Here is a 15,999-nt window from a genome sequence, read left to right on the forward strand (position 1 = left end):
AGCTATATACCCCTAATTGGCCTCCGCGTTTAATAAAATATTATTGTTTAATGTTTGAAATTTACAAAAAAATTTTTTTTTCTTTTCTTTCAGTTAAAAGTGAACCTGATACAAAAGACTCTGCTACTCAAGTTGATATGTCAATGCGCTTCTGTGCCCGACAATACATGTTGAGTTCGGAGAAATTTCTATGTTATACTGGACTAGAAAGCTATGATGCTTTTATGTGTTTGTTTTACTCGTTTGGGCCAGTAGTTGATAAACTTAGGTATTTTTATGGGACAAAACCTAAGATGTCAACAGAGGACCAGTTTTTTCTGACTTTGGTTAAACTTAGACTTGGGAGGAGTAATTTTGAGTTGTCTGACACATTTGAAATATGTGAAAAAGAGCTTATGAACATATTTATAACATGGATAAATTTCATGTATTTTCACTTTAAGGAAATTAACTGGTGCCCATCCAAAGACTTGGTAAAGTTTTACAGTCCTGCAGACTTTAAGTCTAAGTTTCCGACAACAAGGGTAGTAATTGATGGTACGGAAATACCAATACAAAGGCCAAAACAACCAATTATTCAGCAAGGCACATTTTCCACATATAAAAACAGAAATACAGATAAGGTCCTTGTAGGTGTTACACCAGGGGTCTTGTGAGTTATGTGTCCGATGCATTTGGTTTTGCAGCCAGTGATAGGCAGATATGCGAGAGAAGCTGTCTAATGAATTTATGTGAATCTGGTGACACTGTCATGGCAGATAAGGGGTTTAATGTTCAAGATCTGTTCATACCGTCAAATGTGGAAATTAACATTCCAGAATTTTTAAAAAAAAAAGAACAGGATGTCTGAACATTCAGTAGCAAATGATCGAAAAATAGCCAGCAAACGAGTGCACGTTGAACGAATTATCGGACTAGCCAAGACATTTAAAATATTGAAAAAACCTCTAAATAATACAGAATCAAATTTGTCAGATGCAATTATTTCAGTTTGTTTTTATTTATGTAATTTTAGACCAGCCATTGTCCACAATGATGCCTAAGTTGACGTGTATTGATCTTGTAACATTGGATAGAATAAAACATATTAACTCTGATATATTTTTATTTATTAAATAAATATTTATTCAAAATGGCATTCTTAAAATGTGAATCATAGATAGGGTGACCCACCATAAATAAATATCTCCAAATATCTCGACAATTACGCCACAATATTTATATATATGCCAAGCCTCAAATCAGTTTCACACAATTATAGTCACTAAATAAACGATCATGTTGTACTTAATAAGCTATGACCATTAATCATCTATAAATAATAGACTGAAAACTGGTTCCAAGTTGCGTCCATAACATCCAGACACTTTTGAGTAAAAGATAGGTTACGTGCCCTTGTTTTGAAATTAGTCTCGCTTAACCAGTCTATCGACCATTCTACGTCTGATTGACAGGTCGGGATAATCAAGACTACTTTTTTACGAAACATAACAGAAAGCTAGAACAAGAAATTGAATTTAGAAATAAGCACTTTAGACAACTCAACAATTGTTTTAAGAAACTTGTAAAAGTAAAATGAAACTACTGCTAGTATCATGTTCCTGCTAAAGAAAGTGATTCAGAGATAGTATTTGTACTAAACCAAAAGATGCCGCTCTTAACGGTACAGTTAATGATAAAGCAATTTAAAAAATAAAACAAACGTAATTACTAAAGCTGCTGTAATAACCAAGAAGCTAAATTTTACTGCTATTCAAAATCGTCAACAATAGATTTTTTACGGCTGTAATAGTTGATATATTTGTAGAGAATTGCACGTGCCATGGCTATTTATCGACTCAAAGCAAGTGCGGGGTAGTCAGAAATCAGTTCGAGACACGCAACTGAAGCGTGCACATTTAGCCGTGTCGAGACCAACTTTCTGTAAAGTGCACGGGTCATCCTATCATAGAAACTTGAGAGTCTATTCAACATTTCCATAACAAATTCATGATCATAAAAGATGTCTATGATTTTTATGTCTGTCAAAGTAAAAACAATAAACTTGCACTGTCTCCTATCCGCACAAAACAACTGCCCTTGTATTTGATAGTAATAGTTATGGTAGGGTGACCCACCATAAATAAATATCTCCATATATCTCGACAATTTCGCCACAATATTTATATATATGCCAAGCCTCAAATCAGTTTCACACAATTATAGTCACTAAATAAACGATCATGTTGTACTTAATAAGCTATGACCATTAATCATCTATAAATAATAGACTGAAAACTGGTTCCATGTGTCGTCCATAACATCCAGACACTTTTGAGTAAAAGATAGGTTACGTGCCCTTGTTTTGAAATTAGTCTCGCTTAACCAGTCTATCGACCATTCTAGGGCTGATTGACAGGTCGGGATAATCAAGACTACTTTTTTACGAAACATAACAGAAAGCTAGAACAAGAAATTGAATTTAGAAATGAGCACGTTAGCTAGCTCAACAATTGTTTTAAGAAGCTTGTAAAAGTAAAATGAAACTACTGCTAGTATCATGTTCCTGTCTAATCCGAGTGTTTCTGAGATATTATTTGTACTAAACCAAAAGATGCCGCTCTTAACGGTACAGTTAATGATAAAGCGATTTAAAAATGAAACGAACGTAATTTCTAAATCTGCTGTAATAACCAAGAAGCTTAATTTCACTGCTATTCAAAATCGTCAACAATAATTTTTTTACGGCTGTAATAGTTGATAGATTTGTAGAGAATTGCACGTGCCATGGCTATTTATAGTATCATACTGTCAGAAAGTTGGCCTCGACACGGCGAATGTGCACGCTTCAGTGGTAGTCTCGAACTATCAGCGGTGGACTGTATTTCTGTAGGTGCGTGGGCCACCCTAGTTATGGGTTTTTTTTAGGGTTAACTTCCCATCAGTTATGGTCAGATATGGAACCGTTGTTCAGAAATTAAATAATTTCGTGCTGAGTACGGGCACTTTACCTCTACCAGAGTTTCATCGTCAATGACTATCTGGTGAGGCAGCAAGCATAGGGTGTGTCTCACTAACAAAAAGTCCACAACTCTTAGTTTTAGTGTTTGTCAATGTCTCAAAACTCTCCACTGCCACACTTTCATATTGTCTCCCATACATAGTTTGTTTAGTTTTTAGATTTACTGGGTGTAATAGACCCCTCAGTAGCATATCAATGTCTCTCTTTATAGTGGCCTTGCATATATTTCCAAAATTAGAAGATGTAATTCGTTTTCGTCTTTCTGTTGTCCACCTGTCACATGCACTTTGGTATTTGGTTTGCTGCTCAATTTCATAGATTTCAGCCTTTGAAATACAGGATACCTGAAATTACAGTAAATACAAGAAATTATTATCCGATTAACATTTAAACTTAAGATGCATTATTTAAGATATCAACTTAAAATTGGCATCAAGAGTTGATTATGGTCTTGTCATGTTAATAAATGTCTAATTAATAATTTATATATCATTTAAGGCCCCAAAAAGACCTGCAATAGGCAGATTTAGATATTACATAATGACTGTTTATAGAGGAACACTACAATAATAATCTAATTACTGTTACAGAGTCAAACCATTTGTGATCTTTAATAAAGTACAAGACTGTAATTTATCTTATAACAAATAACTGTTTTAAACTAAAATAATACCTTTTCAGTCTTGAGAAAGTGATCCTCCATTGTCAGCTCCATGTAGTCATGGTCAGCTGCTAAGGCTCTTATGTTGGCTGATTCATACATTTGTAGCACAGGCCACTTTGATTTTCCCTGAAACAGAAAAGGTTGTCATAGTACAGGATGATGGAGTTAAGATTTATTTTTCCTAATGACATAAATCACTCAAAAATCTTAAGATTGATCAAATATGAAAACCATCAATTAGCTCACCTGCCAGTTAAGTACCATGTTTCTCAAGTTTTGTTCATTTTTTGAAGAATTCTTCCTATGCACTGGTCTAGGATCATAAATAGCAGGCTTCACATTTCCTCTGATTCCACTCAGGTTCCTTGTTTTCAATGGACTACCTTTCATGGGCTTACTTTTGTGAAATTTTTGTAAAACCTGAAATGAATGCAAATATCATTAATGAATTTCCTATAATGTTTATTCCAAGTTTGAATGTATCCTAAATATAATGGAAATGAAATGGGGTTTAACGTCCTACTCTTCTGCACCTAACCTGGGCTAATTGAAGACGGGCATACGCCATACAGTGTGCTATGAGGGAAATTTTGCCCGGGCAGCGGCGCTACGACCTACTCTTATATCGAATTCCAACTGCCAAGGGATCTTTTACGTGCACGCCAATGTGTACACGGGACCTCGGTTTTTCGTCCCATCCGAACGACTAGGCAGCTGTCCTTGTCATAAATATAATGGAATATCACAAAAAATGTGTTTAACTTGTAATGCTTATCTAGACTCCCTATGAGCTTTCATAATTATCTCAGTCAGTTAGTGGGGCTTACCTAGGGTGATGTTGCAGACCAGTGTTTCCTTATGGGAGATGACACCAGGGCATTCAAGGATTAGACCTGCTGGCAGTTGGGCCTAGGGCTATAATTTTTATACTTATTGCTGTAGTACACATGACTAAGTGTTAACTAGGATATCATTATAATTAAGGCAATATCAGTTATACATCCATGCCTTACACCAAAGTAAGATCAGTATTGGTATTGAAAAGCAAATTAATCAATAAAAATTAAATATGACACATTCTGAATAGAGATAATATATATACCTGTGTGCATGTTACTTCTGTTAGAATGCTACCAGATGTGCAGTATTTCACAAGACCAAATAAAACACTTCCCACATGCTTACAATGAGCCAATGGTCCTTGTCCTACTGCACATTCACACTGAGTTTGCTCGATCACTGCATTCCTATCTATACTTATGTCCACTTTGTAGCTTGTTGATTTTTTCATTTCTGCCCAAACGTTCGAAGTTATATATGATACATCATTTATGACTACACGCACATATCTTAGATACCTAAAATAAATACAAATGTATTGTAAAAATAAAGGATAAGTTTATGTACAAAGAAGAAACTGAAAAGATGTCACAGACTGATAAGCAGTAATTATTCACTTGGCGGCTACGATCACTGAGAGGGATGACATTGGGGCAAGTTAATTAGCTCTCAATATTAATTTTTTTTTCTTCTGCAAATTAAATTCCAAAACAATTTTTTAAAATTATTACCGGTACTTTGATAAAAAAAAATAAAAGAGATGGATTTCTGGATAAAAAATATTTCCTATTTAGTGTAAATGAGTACCGTTCATAACATAGTTAAATCTTACACAAACTTTGCAAAGGTGTAAAATGAAATGAGTTACAAAGTCACTAACTCTGCCTGATGTGATAGTACATGATTGTGCTGTCAACACCTTAAATAAGATGTGACACCTATGTTTAAAAGTTACCTCTGCGCATAAAGAAGTTCAATTTTTTCATTCAACTTTTGGTCACTTAGTTGTAAGAAATCCACTACTCTCTGTTTGGTCACATTAGGGAAGTTCTGTAAGTCAAAGTGATCAGCATGGAGATCTGTATACTCGCTGATTCCAGGCAGACACATATAGAATTCTGGTGCAGGTTCATTTTTTGAGGAATTTCTGTCATCAAATATCAATCTAGAATTTAAATTAATGAAAGACTAAAATTAGACAGGATAAGTGTTATTATTAACAATAATACTAAAATACATAGCCTCGACGGCTAGCAATACCGAATGCGGTTTTACCGGTTCTGGACGAAAAGAAAATTTTAATTTAGCCTATTTATTATTGAAAGTGAAAGTATTTATTATAATTATAATATAGGCCCTATATTAATATGTATTATTTTATATTGTCTTCATATCCACCAGGTTTCATTACAATAAATTTATAACTAACAACAGTCTTTAATTGTGTAAATTATAATCGGAATAGAAAACAATAACAATCAACGAATTACGTAAACAAACACTCGTGAACACTGTTTGTTTATTTATATCTGATTAGGCCTAGAGCTATCGACTATCGTTCACTCGCGTTTCTAGCATCTATAAATCTAAAGAAAACATTGGATTATCATCACTTACCATTCAACCAAATCTCTTTTTTTTCCGGCAACTTTTAATTTACGTACGCGAAGAATTTCCTTAAGTTCTGATAACGTTTTATCACAATATTTGTCCTACTTTCTTACAGCGCCACCAGGCGGATTAGTTCTGCCGGTACCTCATTGTGCGGTGTATCTATCAATTGACGAATGAATAAAAACTTTTGCCAAGTTACATAACTAGTTACCTGATTGACAAAGACTACAAATTGTGTTATAAAGAAATGCCATGGTGCCGTATCAGCTGTTTTGACTACGGCATTTCCTGATACTGGCAATAGTTGAAAAGTGCTAATATTTTAGATCATCTACTTATGAAACGTGAACGTTTCATCGAATAAACAAGGACAGTAATTAATTTATTCTGGAACTTCAAGATGGTACGTGAATTAAATATGGAAAATTTTCAAAAGGTGTACCTGTCGTTATTTGTGTGGTAATCACATACATTAAAATACGACATTCTCCACAACAAATTACAAGGAATTATTTTTGTTGAAGTCTAGTTATATTATAGAGAATGGAGCTTATAATTAAACCATATCGTTTCAAAATGAATTAAGGACCCTTATGCTTACCCATCTCAAACATCTTGAAACAGAATGTAGTTTGAGATTATTTTGGGCATAATTCGTGTTGTCATCATATCGTGATACGTATCGCGTATCGGTTTGCCGTATCGTCAAATGTTTGTATCGAAAATGAACTGTATCGACACAGTCACTTCAAAAAATCTTCTGGACGCTCTAGAGGCCAAAGTTAATATCCGATTGACTTTAAATTTTACACAGTGTTTAAGGTCATGAGACGAACAATCCTATTGAATTTCAACGATTTCCGATAATTACTGCCAAAGTTATGGCCCTTGATCCCTTTGAAAAATCTTGTGATGCTCTAGCGGGGCATGGGGCAGAACTTTATAAAACCAAACAAATTCTAATGGTTTTCTGATAATTACTTCACAAGTTGTTACTCTTAATCAGATTTTAGTGTATTATAAATGTTTCATTAGCTGCTGTGGGCGTATGTTTCGTTGCCTGGCAACCTATCTTTGTCCGATTTGTATGCAACTTAAAATACATCTTTATATCCAAAAGATCTCAGTCCCTTTTGATATTCGCGCATTTCAGACCTTATCTTCCTGGATTACTGCCTCTGATTGTATGAAAAATCACATTTGTGTCTTTTTCCAGAAAAGCAACAAAAACACTGCTGTTTGTGAAAATGTCATTTGATAAAATGACGGTCATTATTAGGATGATATAAGTGAAATTCCAAAATTAATGGAAATAGCAAAACATTATGGGAAATAATACTGAATGAGTGTTGGGCTTAACAAAACAATCATGAAATGACCAAATACGTCTCCTATGGGGAGATGTCGTGCCCAACACAAGTAAGTAGTGACCCCTTGGGAAACATAGCCTGGGCAGCCTACACTGACGCCAGGTTGATTTGATTAGAACTCGGGTGTGAGGCTAACATCCAAGCTTCAAAAACAATCCAATAATCTAAAGGTCAACCCGCATAACCGACCCTGATCAGGGGAAGTTAGATAGAACTTATAAGTCAAGAGGATAAAGAAGGTAATCTAATATAAGATTGGACAGCTGAGCTCTTCCACCGATCTAAAACACGAATTTGGTCTTCATAGAGACCGGCCATAAATACTGTTGTAGCAGCTCCGTTATGAAAGGAGTGAAGCTTAAATTGATCCGGATTTAAGCCAAGGAAAGTCACCAGTTTGTGTAAGCTAGCATTGACAAAATTGTAACGTGCGGGTGAGCCATCTTCAAATTGAAATAATGGCCCAGAGGAGTGTGGTGTAGCTTGTAAATATGACCAAAGATTGCAGGGGCACAAGTAATGTTACTTTCGGAAGTGCATGAACAATTAAGAAATAATAATCGAGTTGGTGAAGATGTGGTTTTTATACGCCCACATGGAAATGTGAAACTTTCAATCAGTAGAAACGGGAAACACAAACCAAATACAGACGGTTTGATGGGATCAATTTTGACTAAGTCAAAATGATGCATTTGATATTCAGATAAGTTGATATAAAATAATTAATAGAATAGTTTTTTGATATTGTATTCTATTAATTATTTTATATCACAAGGCAATGTGGTCGTATATTGCCGTTGCCCCCTGTCCGTCCGTCCGTCGTCCACAATTTCTTGTGAACACTCTGCAGACTACATTTATCATCTGATTGTTTTGAAATTGATATATGTCGTTTGCATTAGTGAGATGAAGAAGCCTATTTAATTTTAATTAACTTACGTTAATTTCTTCTGGAGTTATTGCCCTTGTTTAACTTTGTTGCTCCTTGTGAATGCTCTAACGACAAAAGTTATCAACCGATCTGTATGAAATTTATATGCATCATATAAATTAATAAAACAAAGAAGCCTATTAAATTTCAGCAATTTCCGTTAATTACATCTAGAGTTATGGCCCTTGTTTCACTTTGTTGAATCTTGTGAACGCTCTAATGACAACAGTTATCATCCGATCTGTTTGAAATTGATATGCATCATTTAAATTAGTGAAACGAAGAAGCCTATTGAATTTCAGCAATTTCCGTTAATTACGCTGTGAGTTATGGCCCTTGTTTCACTTTGTTGAATCTTGTGATAGAGTGGCCCACAGCTTCTATTATCTGTACTATATAAACTGACCTGTTTTAACAGCATGTTGTCACGCGGATCTAAACTTCGATTATGAGAAAAGTGCTCTCACGGGCTCGCTCGTGCACTGTAAGCAGCAAACAGTCGCCCAAAATAGACATTCACGTGACAATATTCATTCACTTATTTATCAATGAAGCCATGTAAAAAAATTATTCTTTACTCGTCGGACTTTTAAAAATAAGAAGTTAAGAACTAGATTAAAATTTTGGCTAAAACTCGGCGATTTAATTTCTAAGTTAGTTGATTGTAACCAATGACGTATATATTGTAACGGTTCTCGTTTCAGAGTCAACTCATGTAGTTTCGCCCTTTTTCTATCTTTTAAATCCACTCTCGTGACAACATACCGACACTGCAAGACTGTGAAAGTTACTTTTATTTAACCGTAAAACTCTGTTGTTAGTGGGCGCTTTAGTTACATTGTTGCTAGCTCTAAATACGCAGAAAAAATTTGAGACTGGAAATTAATTGAACGAAATTATTTTCCCTAGTCTCGATTAACCAGACGTGTATGATTAAAATAAAATTACGGTACTGGTCACAAGACTCGGATTCTAATCATTTTAGGGCGCTGCGAATTTGGCCTCCGGTTTTGTGTCAAATTTAATAAGAGGATGTGCCATTATTGCTATGCCATTCATGTTTAGTATCCTTATGCATTTGCCATTTCTAACATGGTGGTTATAAAACGTTTCAGTTATTATAAATCCAGTAACAACTCATTTTTGTAGAACTGAAATATAACCAAAAAGATGCGCATTGACTGTTTCATAATTATAATAGGTGTACGGGCTCGATGACAGTTAGGGGGGCAGAGCCCGAAAAAATTTCGGTGTCGGTCTTCCTCGAGAGGCGAAGAAGCGGAGCTTACCTTGTATGCCCCCCCCCCCCCAAGAAAATTTTGGAATATTTGACGTTTTCCTGCTATTTCCGCCCGTGAACAAGCAACTTCAATGTGGTCTAATATAGCCTAATGACAATGGCTGACTCGAATTCCAATCAAAAGATCAACCGTTGGGAAAAAAACTGCCGCAAACGCTTTTTCCTGTTATTTCAATTCGGTCCAATGTAGCCTACCTGGCTGACCCAAATTCCAAACAACCAATCAATCGTCGCGGGTTATGGGTGCCTCACCCTCCCAGAGAAAATATTGAAAATTTAACCACCGCAAATGCGTTTTCTGCTATCCTAGCCTGTTGCAGTTTCATTCACAAATAATAATCGATGCCAGAAAAATGTCACACAAAGAATGGCTCTAGACAAAATGTTTTAATCCATAGTCAACTCAGTACAAATTCGTTGTATTCAATTAAAAGAAAAGTAAAATTAGTGTTTTATTAGGGATTGATGACAGTTAGGGAAGCAAAACTAGAAATGCCCGAAAAAATTTCAGGTTTACAGACAGCGGCGCCCGTTTTTTTCGAGAGGCGAAGAAGCGGAGCTGACCTAGTCTAGACCCCCAAAAAATTTTTGGAATACTTGACGGCCGCAAGTGCGTTTAAGTGCTATGTCAGCCCGTAAAATTAGTGTTTTATTAGATTTCGGGAACTTTATTTTGCCAAATAGATGAAATAATTTTTTTTTCACTTTACCCGTCTGCCCGAAAATTCAGCTTGCCCGAAAGTTAGGAGGGCAGCTTCCCCCACCCCACCCCTGGCTCGTACGCCTATGATAATTATTAAAAATATTAAAACGCGACACCATGCGTAAATTGTGCGTCTTACCTTCGAGAACAATAGCTATAAAACAGAAATTTCCAGATTGATACATAATACAACACAACCAACCATAAGTGGTAATTCAAACACAAAGGATATATTTAAACTTAAATTTCTCTAACATTTCACTAAAAGATGCCTATTGCAGAACTCCCAACTTATTATGTAGTCATTGTCATGCCGGTTGTTTTTAATAACAGAATTTTCCAGTCATATAACAGATCAAAGAATTTTTCAAGACGCATTGTCACGTATCGACTTCTATTTTTGGATTATCTGGCGCCACACATAGCCCAATCATATCAAAAAGCATGCAGTTCCAACTTGAAATGGGTTCAATTGATTTACGGTTTATTCTATAATTTATAACAAGGTTTAGAGCACAATGTGTAGGAGTCGCATTTTTGACTTCTAAGTAGATTCTTATTCTTATACGGAATTCCGGATGCAATGCTAGACATTTGGACCACTGCTGCCGAACCGATTTGAAAATGCTTAAGGCTTTTTTTTCTTTGCGCATGTTGTGTGCTCCTCTGTTTTTGATGTGTATGATTTTTATTTTTGTGATAATTATTTGAAACAAAATAGGATTATCATAAAGGATATTTAACATCTACAATATGAGTACGGTAAGCACTCTCTACATACTGCGTTTGTAAACCATGAAATTCACCCCTTATTAGAAAGTTTCAACTATAGTCTATTGCATGTAAACGTTAAAAAAAAATCAGCTCGAAATACAGACATCTCTCTCTCTCTCTCTCTCTCTCTCTCTCTCTCTCTCTCTAAGGGCTGCACACGCGTACAAATGTTAAATTCAATCGTTAAATGTACGTACGTAAAAAAACGAAGAAAGCCGACTGCGGAAAATAATTCGTTTTCCAGAACAAAATTTGAAACTTTGATGTGACCAAGAAACATAACTCTTTTTAATGAAAAAATCTACCGCTGTAACGCTACTTGGGCGATCAACTTTTCCATATAATTAGAAAGTCCCATTCAAATGGCCAAATCACACAAATATCCAACTTAGCAATAGTTTAATTGTTAACAAATGATGATTTTAATGGTAAGTCTTATCATATTTGTTAAAATAAGCCCCAAATATAGCTCGTTTATTCGATTTTTGTTATTTGCACGAACCACTCTTCTTGTGAACGCTCTAATGACAACAGTTATCATCCGATCTGTTTGAAATTGATATGCATCATTTAAATTAGTGCAACGAAGAAGCCTATTGAATTTCAGCAATTTCCGTTAATTACGCCATGAGTTATGGCTCTTGTTTCACTTTGTTGAACCTTGTGAACGTTCGAATGACAAAAGTTATCATCCGATCTGTATGAAATTTATATGTATTATTTGAATTAGTAAAACGAAAAAGCCCGTCAAATTTCAACAATTTTGTTTTAGTTTTTATACGCCCACATTGAAATGTGGACGTATATTGCTGTCGCCCCGTCCGTCCGTCCGTCCGTCTTCCACAATTTCTTGTGAACGCTCTAACGCCAAAAGTTATCATCCAATTGTTTTACAATTGATATATGTTATTTACATTAGTGAGATGAAGAAGCCTATTTAATTTCAATAATTTCCGTTTATTACGTCTAGAGTTATGGCCCTTGTTTCACTTTGTTGAACCTTGTGAACGCTCTAATGCCAAAAGTTAACATCTGATCTTTGTGAAATTTATATGCAATATTTAATTTAGTGAAACGAAGAAGCCTATTGCATTTCAACAATTTCTGTTTAATACGTCTTGAGTTATGGCCCTTGTTTCACTTTATTGAATCTTGTGAACGCTCTTACTCCAAAAGTTATCATCCGATCTTTCTAATATTTATATGCATTATTTAAATTAGAGCAATAAAGAAGCCTATTGAATTTTAGCAATTTCTGTTTACTACAGTTATGGCCCTTGTTTCACTTTACTGCACCTTGTGAACGCTGTTAACGCGAAAAGTTATCACCCAATCTTTGTGAAATTTATATGCATGATTTAAATTAGTGAAACGAAGAAGTCTATTGAATTTCAGCAATTTTCGTTTATTACGTCTAGAGTTATGGCCCTTGTTTCACTTTATTGAACCTTGTGAACGCTCCAACGCTAAAAGTTATCACCCAATCTTTGTGAAATTTATATGCATTATTTAGATTACTGAAACGAAGAAGACCATTGAATTTCAGCAATTTCCGTTTATTACGTCTAGAGTTATGGCCCTTGTTTCACTTTATTGAACCCTGTGAACACTCCAACACCAAAAGTTATCACCCAATCTTTGTGAAATTTATATGCATTATTTAGATTATTGAAACGAAGAAGCCTATTGAATTTCAGCAATTTCCGTTCATTACGTCTAGGATTATGGCCCTTGTTTCACTTTATTAATCCTTGTGAAAGCTCTAATGCCAAAAGTTATCACCCGATCTTTGTGAAATTTATATGCACGATTTAAATTAGTGAAACGAAAAAGCCTAAGAAAGGTGCTTGAAAGACCTATCCATAAACTTATACTTATTTTAACCCATAGACAGGGAGATCGGGGAATCCCCAACAAGGAGCCATAAAATATGCAATGTTTTGATTAAATGTAATTTGTTTTAGTTTGAAGATTAGTCAGTAAATTTATCATTAATTTGTCACTCATATGCTCAATTTAGGGAAGCCATGTCTTGGACAGTAAGGTTTCTCGTTATATGACTTATACACTTATGCAGGATAATTAATTAGTTGTCTGCTGAGTCCATGTTTTAGAGTTACTTCCTCCTTTGTAACAGAACCAAGTTTATTATTGTCGCCATGTTAATGTACCGTACCTCACTGACGGGGCATTGAGTTTTTACGTACAAGTACCATTAGTGCATGTAATGTATTAATAAAAGCAGTAAAACCTAACCCGGATGTGTTTTGATTTCCACCCGGAAAGCGACATGAGGAGTAAAGTAGAAAGTAAAGCTCCTCAAGTTACACCCTACTAGTTGAAAAACAAAAGGAAACAGCTAGTAAAATCAATTATTTTTTGAAACCTTCCAAATATTATATAATAATACCATATATTGTTATTATTGTCCCCCGCCTTTCGAAGAAAGCAGGGGACTATTAAAATGGGTCCGTCCGTCTGTTTGTCTGTCCGTCCATCCATCACACTTATATGGGACACAATAACTCTCTTTCTAATTGAGCTAGAATGTTCAAACTTATTGTAGGTGTTTATTAGGTCAATGCCTTCATTACATCAATACCTTGACTAATTTCGATAATGAGCATTTTCTGCTCAGGGTAAGCAGAGCGATAAGCAATTTGATTGGTCGAGACGTTGGAACACAATAAATCTCATTCTAATTGAGCTAGTATGTTCAAACTTGGTGTAGGTGTTTATTAGGTCAATGCCTTGATGGAGTTCGAAGATGAGCATTTTCTGGTTAGGGTAAGCAGAGATAAGCAATTTGATTGGTTGATGCTTTGGGACACGATAACTTAAGTTCTAATTAAGTGAGAGTGATGAAAGTTGGTGTATAGTTTCATTACATCAATACCTTGACTAATTTCGATAATGAGCATTTTCTGCTCAGGGTAAGCAGAGCGATAAGCAATTTGATTGGTCGAGACGTTGGAACACAATAAATCTCATTCTAATTAAGCTAGAATGTTCAAACTTGGTGTAGGCTTTCATTAGGTGAATGCCTTGATGGAGTTCGATGATGAACATTGTATGCTTACGGTAAGCAGAGATAAGCAATCTGATTGGTTGATGCTTTTGGACACGATAACTTTAGTTCTAATTAAGTGAGAGTGATGAAAGTTGGTGTATAGTTTCATTATATCATTACCTTGACTTAAGTTCGATGGTGAGAATTTTCTGCTTAGGCTAAGGAGCGATAAGCAATTTGATTGGTCAATACTTTGGAACATAACAACTCTGCTTTTAATTGAGGTAGGGTGTTTAAACTTGATGTAGATATTCATTAGGTGAATGCCTTGACTGAGTTCAATGATTAACATTTCAAGCTGAAGCTAAGCAGAGCTAATCAATTTCATTGGTCGATGCTTTGGGACAAGATAATCTTGATTCTATTTGATATAGAGTGAAGAAACTTAATGTTTAGTTTGATTGCTCGATACTTTTGAAAAAAATAAATGTGTTATTAATTAATATGTGTCATCTATTTATTTGAGGATTTCATCGGGAGACATCAGCCTCACTGTTGGCTTGTTTATTAAGAATAGAATTGAATTGAATATTTCGTAGAATGAAACCTTAAAAGCCTTGTTGTAATTTTACTATTTTATATCTCTTTTCAGGTACTGGTATAACAAATCGGTTGCATTAGGAACAAATTTTACTTTAGTACAATTTCATGTTTCATATATGTACATTTTCGTTCTTTCTTCTTCTTTTTTTTTTAATTAAAAAAAAATTGTTAACTTTTAAATAGATCATATTAAAAGTATTTTGTGTTTAGATTCAGTTTCCAAGGAGTAGGGTCAACTGCCCAACCTCATGGGCATCCCCACTGCTAAAGACCTTTACTCACATGCAAATTATTGAATTAAAACGGTGGCGTATGTTAGTCCCAAAATGACCCAGTCTGTGTCAAGTGGAGTTAAAACCCTCCCGCCACATCCTTCTTTCTATTTCTCTGTATATCTTCCTTTTCCCCCTGCTTGAAATGCATATTTTAGGATTCGTGTGATGGGAGTAAATGTAATTTTTTACATTGCACTGATGTCAAATTACCACTTTTTGAACAAGATTTCGATTTCGGACCGAAAAAACAAAATGAATAAAAATTGAATATTAAAAAGTCTGATTCTAAAAATTTAAACGGTTTTGAAATTTTAATATTTGCGCAAACAAATACAGCTTTACAGGACAAATTTGTGTCCTCAATAAATTTGACCAAATAATTATGGAAGTGCGTGATTATTACGGATGGAAATGGACATGCGGGCGGGTCATGAGAAACAAACAATTAATTAACTGTGGCACCAAGAAAAGAAAAAATATGTGACAAAACTTTTGACTGTTTGGATGACTTACCTGCTGTGGGTGTATGCTTTGTTGCCTGATATTATATCTTTGGGGCCCTTTGATACCTTGTAATGTCTATAAAATGTGTATATTTGTAGGGAGGCATGTACATTCTACAGTTAATGGATACCTATGCTGCTAGCTGGTCGGTGTTTTTAATGGCTATATTAGAATGTGTTGTTATTGCTTGGATTTATGGTAAATAGGTTTTGATTTTTATACGCCCACATTTTCATGTGGACTTATATTGTCGTCGCCCCTGTCCGTCCATCCACAATTGTTTGTGAACAGTCTATAGGTCACAATTTTTATCCGATTTCAATGAAACTTGAAATATAGGTTTATCACCCTAAGATCTCGGTTCCTTTTGATATTGGCATTTATCGGACTGTAACTTCATGGATTATGGC

General features: G+C 35.0%; 1 protein-coding gene and 1 long non-coding RNA gene across 4 annotated transcripts in view; one reads left to right on the forward strand and one right to left on the reverse strand.

Annotated features, from left to right (window-relative positions):
* LOC126825385 (sodium- and chloride-dependent glycine transporter 1) overlaps positions 1 to 15,999 on the forward strand; it is a 337,837-nt gene that overhangs the window by 296,896 nt on the left and 24,942 nt on the right. For 2 of the 3 annotated variants that reach the window (XM_050555001.2, XM_050555002.2), the window contains one exon: positions 15,688 to 15,787. In XM_050555001.2, the coding sequence (XP_050410958.1) occupies positions 15,688 to 15,787 (100 nt within the window). Of the gene's footprint in view, positions 1 to 93; positions 1,098 to 15,687; positions 15,788 to 15,999 lie in introns of those variants that run through there. The other variant, XR_007681937.2, reaches the window with a different exon arrangement.
* LOC126825444 (uncharacterized) lies at positions 3,208 to 5,625 on the reverse strand. Its single transcript, XR_007681960.2, has 5 exons — positions 5,461 to 5,625; positions 4,768 to 5,023; positions 3,912 to 4,085; positions 3,675 to 3,791; positions 3,208 to 3,345 (listed from the first exon to the last, which is right to left on the reverse strand). It is a non-coding gene; the product is annotated as an uncharacterized LOC126825444 (long non-coding RNA).

This window comes from Patella vulgata, chromosome 6 (genome assembly GCF_932274485.2).
Source record: "Patella vulgata chromosome 6, xgPatVulg1.2, whole genome shotgun sequence".
Lineage (NCBI taxonomy): Eukaryota > Metazoa > Mollusca > Gastropoda > Patellidae > Patella > Patella vulgata.